At 34.5% G+C, this 7,931-nt stretch overlaps 2 protein-coding genes across 6 annotated transcripts; one reads left to right on the top strand and one right to left on the bottom strand.

Moving 5' to 3' along the window:
• Positions 1-300: 300 nt before the first annotated feature.
• On the top strand, positions 301-3,877 carry LOC132274155 (F-box protein FBW2-like). 5 transcript variants are annotated; one of them, XM_059775349.1, is made up of 3 exons: positions 301-578; positions 2,342-2,659; positions 3,163-3,877. In XM_059775349.1, exons 2-3 carry the CDS (start codon positions 2,352-2,354, stop codon positions 3,755-3,757), a joined length of 903 nt encoding a protein of 300 aa, XP_059631332.1. In that variant the 5' UTR covers positions 301-578; positions 2,342-2,351; the 3' UTR covers positions 3,758-3,877. The 5 variants fall into 5 exon arrangements, with proteins under 5 accessions (XP_059631332.1, XP_059631329.1, XP_059631331.1 ...); XM_059775346.1 differs by having other exon boundaries at positions 302-578; positions 2,248-2,659; XM_059775348.1 differs by lacking the exon at positions 301-578 and adding an exon at positions 610-721 and having other exon boundaries at positions 2,248-2,659.
• Positions 3,878-6,662: 2,785 nt separating this feature from the next.
• On the bottom strand, positions 6,663-7,475 carry LOC132272726 (uncharacterized). Its single transcript, XM_059773819.1, has 3 exons — positions 7,275-7,475; positions 6,990-7,165; positions 6,663-6,888 (listed from the first exon to the last, which is right to left on the bottom strand). The coding sequence occupies exons 1-3, from the start codon at positions 7,473-7,475 to the stop codon at positions 6,663-6,665; spliced, it is 603 nt and encodes a 200-aa protein (XP_059629802.1).
• Positions 7,476-7,931: the final 456 nt, after the last annotated feature.

Here is a 7,931-nt window from a genome sequence, read left to right as displayed (position 1 = left end):
TGGTCAATCAGAGAATTTTGTGCCCATATACTACTTTTTGTGATTTGATTTTGATACCAGTTGTTGGGTTTATATCCGAACCCAAATGTTTAACCTATTAGTTGAAATGAGCATTCACCTTGCTTGAGCATGTACGCCAAATTTGCATCTTTGGGAAAACGCCTTAAATCTCAGTCAAAATAATTAACGTGCAACGGTGTAATAATTACTTGTAAATCTTAATTCATGTGACATTCAAAAGGGCCATGAGGAGTTAAGGACTGAGAATACTACTTTCAAACCTTTGTACTATTACCACCTCTTAGTCACCCACTTGAGTCTTGTTCCTTCGAACCCTGTACTTGGAAAGAGTTATTGCTTTACCAATACCACAGTTACCACCTCTCTCTCTCTCTCTCTCTCTTTCTCTATATATATATATATATATAGACATCATAATTGTTGATGACTTTGTGGTTCTTCCCACTTTACCCTCGTGTAGGTGTTGGACCTTTTACACTTGTCTTTACTCTTGTTTCTGTTCTTGTTATTGGTGGTCGCTGGGCTTCTGTGAACTGGTAACTAAGCTTAGTAATTTGGTAAGTACTCTCTCTCTCTCTCTCTCTCACACACACACACACACCAGTTTTAGGTGGATCTCCCCCTACCTTTCTGGCGGATAAATCGGAGTACTTTACATCTCCAAAGAAATTCAGTCTCTTTTGAGCACCTTTTGGTTTCAGTAATTTGCTCAACTGATTTAACAATATCCTTGCCTGATCTATAAATTTCTTTTTGTTGATTTGGTATGAAATTTATGTTATAAACTCATCTTGTCCGTTGAAACCTTAATCTTAAAAATAATATTCATATTTAATCAATTTATTTTTGTTATTTTCTTCTTTTTTTTTTTCTTTTTTTTTTTTTTTTTAAAAGGGGAAATTCTGGGAACCACATAGGTTCTTATTTCTTAAATAAATTCTACTTCATTTCAATTTAAATAGCAAGAGGAAAAGATTTTCCTTGCATACATATGGTTATATATATACAGTGACTTTGATGGTGTTCTTGTACTTTTTTGTTATGGGGGTTTGGTTTTTTCATCTGATTGTTACCTTAGATTATGTTCTTTTGTTCTGTGTTATGGGTTTTTGATTTTTCGTGGCTTTTGCTCATTTGGGTATGTTTGATTTGATAAAGATGGTTCATTTTTCTCTCTTCTATGTTGTACTGTGACCCTGTTTTGCTTACAAGATTAATGTTTTCTATTAATAGAAACTTGAGGTTTCGTGTTTGCATACATTTTTATTAGGTTTTTTCCCCGAGGTTTAGCCTTTAGATCAATTATTGAATATAATTTTTTTTTTTATTTTGTTCCTCCAAGCTTCATTTCTATGTAAATGTCATGATCTTGGGGTTTTGGAGATGAAAGGTTTAGAGGTTCAGTTTTTTTCCCTTTATTTCTATCTTTCAACGTTCTTTCTATATTAGGGCTTGTTTGGTTCTGTTTTCTGAGGACAGATTTCTATTTTCTAAAAAAATGTTTGTTTTATCTGGAAACAGTTTTCAATTTTACGAGTTTCTTGAGAAATGTTTTTAGAAAACTAAGCCAAACAAGTCCTTAGTTTCTTTGGGCAATTGGGTCCTCAAGACTTTATTCAATCCTTGGCTTTTTGAACCTTACAAGGATCTTGTTTATGGGATGTATATTTGATGTAATGATAATAAAAATGTGTAGTTCTTATGCTCAAATTTCATGTTGTTTAGCACTTTTTTAAATGTGCACTTTTTTGTTAGTTTGGGATTTCGGAAAGGTGTAGAGGTTCAGCTAGCCTTTTCCCCCTTTATTTCTTCTATCTTCCAACATCCTTTTCTAATATATTAGGGCTTGTTTGGTTCAGTTTTCCGAGGACAGGTTTCTATTTTCTTAAAAAATGTTTGTCTTTCAAATAACTGTCTTTTGTAGTTATGTGGAACAGTTTTCAATTTTATCACTTTCTTGAGAAATGTTTTTAGGAAAATTGAACCAAACAAGTCCTTATTTTCTTTGGGCAATTGGGCCCCTAAAACTTTATACAATCCTTTGTCTTTTGAACCTTACAAGGTTATTGTTTATGAGATGCATATCTAATACGATATAAATAGGTGTAATACTTGTTCTCAAATATCATGTGTTGAATGTGTGTCTTGATTGATTAGTACTTGTTTAAATGTGGATATAGAATGGCTTTGTTAATAAGGGGGTTCTATGATTCTTATTCACTTCAGGTTCTAGTATGTGGATTCTTGATATCTATTCTTGGTATATGATGGAAGGGACTCACAGTGGAACTCTTTTTCCATTTTGAATTCCTTTATGAAGGAAAGCATAGATGGAAGACGGGGCGGATTTTCGATGCTGGGACGAACTAAATCCTGATGTGTTGGGGATAGTCTTCAGCAATCTCTCTCTCCAGGAGATACTAACAGTAGTCCCCGGAGTATGCAAATTGTGGGGCAAAGCAGTTATGGGGCCTTATTGTTGGCAAGAGATTGACATTACTGAATGGAGCAATCTAACCGAGCCCAAAAACATCGATCTAATGCTCCGAATGCTGATCGTGAGAAGCTGTGGTTCACTCCGGAAGCTGTGTGTTTCTGACCTGCAAAACGACCTCATTTTCTCCTTCATTGCAGAGCAGTAAGCAAAAGATGGCCTCTTTCATTTCTTACTTTTATTGGTACAAACGTAATGATCTAGTCGTAGCTCACCAGTTCAGGCTCAATTCAGATCAGTCATTACTCCAAATTTTGAGCTTTTCGTAAGCATGTGCACTTCATCTAATTTAGACAGCAATCAAAGAACCTGTCAATCCAATTCCGATGCTTATTTGGCACGCTTAGCTATTCACTGATTCAGACAATAATCAGATGAATCCATTAGTCCAATTTTGATGCTCATACTGAATGCTTAGACACATCTTTGGACTTTGGTTTATATGATGTCTGGCCTAACGCCCTTTCCATTAACTTGCAATCACTTCTAACGCTCTTCTTGTTTCGTTGCAAATCATTTGTTCATACGAAACTCAAGTTGACCCCCCTTCCCTCCAATCTTAATGGTATTTATGTTGATTATTATTTAGTCCATATTAATTTGATCTGGTTAATTTTTTTTTTTTTTTTTTTTTTGTGTTTTGCTAGTGCTGGTGACCTCAGGACATTGGAACTGCCTAGGAGCGATATAGGTGATTCAATTGTGGAACAGTTTGCTGGGAGGCTTTCTAAGCTCACTTTCTTAGATTTGAGCTACTGTGTTAAGATTGGTGCTTGTGCTTTGGAGGCAATTGGGAAGCACTGTAAATTGCTTGCAGGGCTGCGTCGGAACATGCACCCATTCGATATGGAAGGGAAGCTCTCACAGGAGGACGAGGCTCATGCCATCGCCACGACAATGCCCAAGCTCAAGCACCTTGAGATGGCTTACCTTCGTATCGACACCAGAAGTGTTCTTGAGATCATCTCCAGCTGTCCCGAGCTTGAAGTTTTGGATTTGAAAGGATGTTGGAATGTGGAGCTAGGCGACGACTTGAAGGAGAAGTTCCCCAAACTGAAAGTTTTGGGGCCTCATTTTAGGGTCCATTTCGAGTGGAATAGTTCGGAATATTGCTCTGATTACTCGGACTCATTCTACGAGTACGAGAGCTTTGATGGTTTGTGGGATGATGAGGATTTGGAACTGAGCATCTATGGAGGATTTGATGAGGATAATGGTTATGGTTGGCCTCCATCTCCTTAAAGATTTCACCCCCCTTTGCCATTGTCTTGGTTTTCTAATGCTAGCACACTTTTATTTTGGAACTTATTTGTGCTCTGTATATGTTTGTCTGGGAATGTAGTGTTGGTTTTTATCTTTCTACCCTTTTATGAGCAGTGCCCCTAAATTTTATAGAGTAATGCTATTAGAGCAACCCAGAGCAAGGCAATAGTCTACGATATCTGATACTATGTTGAATGAGAGCCCTTGGAACATCTCCAATGGCCTCTCAAATGAGTTCTCAAGCTCAAAATATAAAGCTGGTGGATGAAAATAAGGTATTTCAATAGCCTCTCATATTTTGAGATTCTCAAATGTATTATCAAATATAGCAACTCTTAAATGACCTTTCAAACTCAAAATATATAATATGTGGATGAAAATAGGCATTTCAATGGCCTCTTTTAAAAGACCTCTCATATCTTGAGATTGACAAAAGTTACTAAAATAAAAATAAGACACTCCAATGGATTCTCAAAACATAGAATAGTTGTTGTGTCAAAAAATATCATTTTGAAAGAAATGCTCCAATAGAGTATAATTGCAAAAATATAATATTTTGACACGGTAGCTCCTCTAAAAATATTAATTTGGCATGAAAATATAATATTTTGCATTGGAGATATTCTTATTATGCACATTATACACAAGTGGACCCCATGTCATATTACACACTTCGCACTTTACATATGAGGAATGAAATAGCCCCTAGCGCAGTGGGCCATTGTGCCCACATATGAGGAATGAAGTAGCGCCTCGCGCAGTGAGCCATTGTGTGATAATGTGTAAAATAATTATTGTATGTTTACTGTATTAATTAATTAATGTAAATATAATCATAATTTAATTAATTAAAAAAGAGTTATTTTTCCTAAATAAACAAAAAGAGTCATTTAATTTTCATAAGAATTTAATTAATTATTTTAAAAAAAATATAACTATGGGAAGACAAATGATGAAAAAAAATTCAAATGATGCTGCAACACCGGCGATGAAAACATGAATTGAGGATTGACAAAATGAAATTATGGCACGTTATGCACAAAGGGGCAATTAATTGTAGTGTTTACTATTTTTTTTTTGTTTTTCATATGTGGAAGTATTAATATATTTTTTTTCCTGAGTTGTATTGTTTTATTTTATTTGTAGGAAGTTATCTAATGCACTTATATATATATATATATATATATATATATATATATATATATATATGTAATATTATTGTTTTTTAATATTAATTTTTAAAAAAATCTTGTATCTAATCTGAGCAAACAATTATAACCGTTAGTATTATAGTTGTTGAGAATAAAAAGGTTGGAGAAAAAATAAAATAAAATAAAATAATTATTTTATTTTTTAAAAAATAATAATATAATATATTGTATAATGAAAAAATGAGTGCACAACAAGAACTTGGAGTCTCTAAAATAAGTATAGAAACAATTACTAATGTGATTGTACGCTTCACATAAAGTGTAGAATGAAAAGGGTGCCCTGGGTTGGGGTTGCTCTCAAGAGAGCCGTCATGAGCTCTCTGGACTGAAATATGCATAAATTATTCATGTAACTTTTTACGGATTTAAAAAATTGTCTCAATTCAGTAATTAAATGTGGAGAGAGTTCATAATTCTTGTTACGAGAAAAATCTCTTTATAACATTACTCGATTCTATAAGAAATTGAACTCTGGAGTGAAGCATGGATGAGAATCATCAGAGATGATACAACCTACATGTGGTCAAAACAAGATGGAAAAAGGATGAATTATTATTTCTGACCATGAATTTGTAACCATCCTTTGATAAATGCCATGAGATTTGAGGTTGCAAATTTTAAGTGGAAATCGAATTTGTTTGAAGCAAACGTACACACATATACAATATCAAACAAGCTCGACCTTTGGCATTCTCTTTGGCAGGAGAGATTACAACTTTCCTAAAATAAAATATTGTTGGTATACATTCACACAGGAATCTGAGACACATAGGAACCTATTAAGATTCCAGTTGGGATGGGCCATGGGTGGACAAGTGCCTGGGGTTCACCAAAAAATTCAAGGCCCATGATCAGGCCAGGCCTGGCCCAATATGCTTCTGGCCAACCGACCAAGGTTGGTGTTTAATAAAATATTGTTTGTTATACATTTTCACACATTTTTTGTGAACCCCTCCTATTGTTCATGTAGTGAAAAACAAGAATTTAAGCCACGTACTAACCTGTCAAGATTCCAGTTGGGACGGACCATGGGTGACAAGTGCCTGGGGTCCACCAAAAATTTCAAGGTCCATGATCAGGCCAGGCCTGGCCCAATAGGCTTCAGGACGACCGACCAAGGTTGGTGTTTAGTAAAGTCGCTCAAATTTAAACTCAATGCGTCATAACAGTGTTCAAATCTGAGTCACGTAGAAAAAGTCAAATGAATTTATTGAGCACTATTCACTAGGGTAAACCAATTTCTTTTTTAAAAGATTATTCTGCATGTCTGCATTTTGCCACCTCGAGCCCATAAGTCACTGAGTGTGACTGCGGAGGCATTATTATTGTCACGATTTTAGAGTAAGTCAATTTTATTTTATTTTTTATTTTTTTTCATTTTTGTGGTTTTTCTGGTTTCCAGTTTCAATCTTTGTCATATACTTCCAATGATAGAATACATCCATTCTTGTATATAACATACAGGAGCAGAGCTAGGATTCCGAAGTGGAGAGGGTTAAAGATAAAAAAAAATTAAAAATAAACACAATAATTCTTATGACAAATACATATTATATATATTCAAAAAAAAAAAAAAACAATGATGTTCTCATATATTAAATCAAGTACATCATGGATGGATACAAAAACATATATAGCATTCTCTTAAGTAACCTACTGAACATGAACCTAAGTTATTGAAGATGAACCCTCTGATTTTTAAGAGTGTGAAATTCATTAACTACCAAATCTATATCAATATCTTCAGCAAGTTCTCTTTCAATGTTGAGAATCATGCAATCTACAAGAAATTCATCAGCCATCTTGTTGCGAAGTTTAGTTTTGACACGATTCATTGCCGAAAAAGCTCGTCTTGTTGTTGCTGTAGAAACAGGAAGAGTCAATATGAGACGAATCAATCTATCAATCAGATAATAAGTTTATCTCTTTCTTGTTTCAGCTAGCATTTTGCATAAATAAAAAATGGTGGACAAATTCTGAAAACTCGGATGATGGAGTACATCAATCTTATAATGCTCCAACTGGCTTCTAAAAGCACGCATCTCATCTTGAAAATCCTTAGGATAAAATTTCCCTGCAAGATCGCAAATATCATCAACTTTAAATGATTAGAAGCATCTTTAGGATCCAAAGCTGTGCCAAGAATAAGGAGTTCCACTGTTCTTTCAGAGAATCTCTGATTTAACTCCATTAATTGAAAATCTAGCAGCATTGAAAATATCAACTTGATAGTAATGATTAAATGTAATACTATCGTTTTGTTGACAAAAACGACATGTACCCACCTTATAAGAAGCACTCATATCAGGTACTACAATGTCATGCTCTTTACAAAATGATTCCACATTTTGAAAGAAAGTATGCCACCCATTTTCTCTCAAATTTTGAAGGAGTGCATTTGTACTTGAAACAAGGTTCATAGCGTTTACAATGTCTTGAGTTTTTCGTTGCAATGCTTGACAAAGTATATCAGTAATTCCCATCATCTCACGTAACAAATGCAAGATAAATACAAATTCAAATGATAGCATTGCAAGATAAACACCTTTTGCTTCCCCACGTATAGAATTAGTTGGTCCATTCTTTGAAAGATTCTCAATAATTATACGAGATAGACCAAATAAGTCTATCAAGCTACTAACATAACCAAAATGAGAGCTCTATCGAGTGGCACCTGCTCGTTGCAAAGTCTTAATCTGATTAGCTCCTTTACCACTCTGAAGTTCACCAGTAGCCAACTTATTAGCGGATAAAATCACTTGAGTTGATTGTAACTCGCTATGACGCTTAAGAGAAGCATTGACAAGATTGACAATAGAATTCAACTTAGAAAATAATAGCCATATATCTTGCACATCTTTGGATGCAGCAACTAATGCTAGTTGTAGTTGGTGAGCAAAACAGTGTACATAATATGCATATGGACATTCTTTAAGAAATAA

This window comes from Cornus florida, unplaced genomic scaffold, assembly GCF_030987335.1.
Source record: "Cornus florida cultivar Cherokee Brave unplaced genomic scaffold, ASM3098733v1 CherokeeBrave_3.0.0_Hap2_Chr09, whole genome shotgun sequence".
Lineage (NCBI taxonomy): Eukaryota > Viridiplantae > Streptophyta > Magnoliopsida > Cornales > Cornaceae > Cornus > Cornus florida.
This window is presented reverse-complemented; position numbering and strand designations above follow the sequence as displayed.

Coding starts and splice junctions, on each gene's coding strand:
- LOC132272726 (XM_059773819.1), bottom strand. CDS start 7,475: ATGATGGGAATTACTGATATACTTTGTCAAGCATTGCAACGAAAAACT. Junction 7,166..7,274: donor ATATGAGTGCTTCTTATAAG/GTGGGTACATGT, acceptor GAGTTAAATCAG/AGATTCTCTGAAAGAACAGT. Junction 6,889..6,989: donor TGGAGCATTATAAGATTGAT/GTACTCCATCAT, acceptor TCTGATTGATAG/ATTGATTCGTCTCATATTGA.
- LOC132274155 (XM_059775349.1), top strand. CDS start 2,352: ATGGAAGACGGGGCGGATTTTCGATGCTGGGACGAACTAAATCCTGAT. Junction 2,660..3,162: donor TTCTCCTTCATTGCAGAGCA/GTAAGCAAAAGA, acceptor GTGTTTTGCTAG/TGCTGGTGACCTCAGGACAT.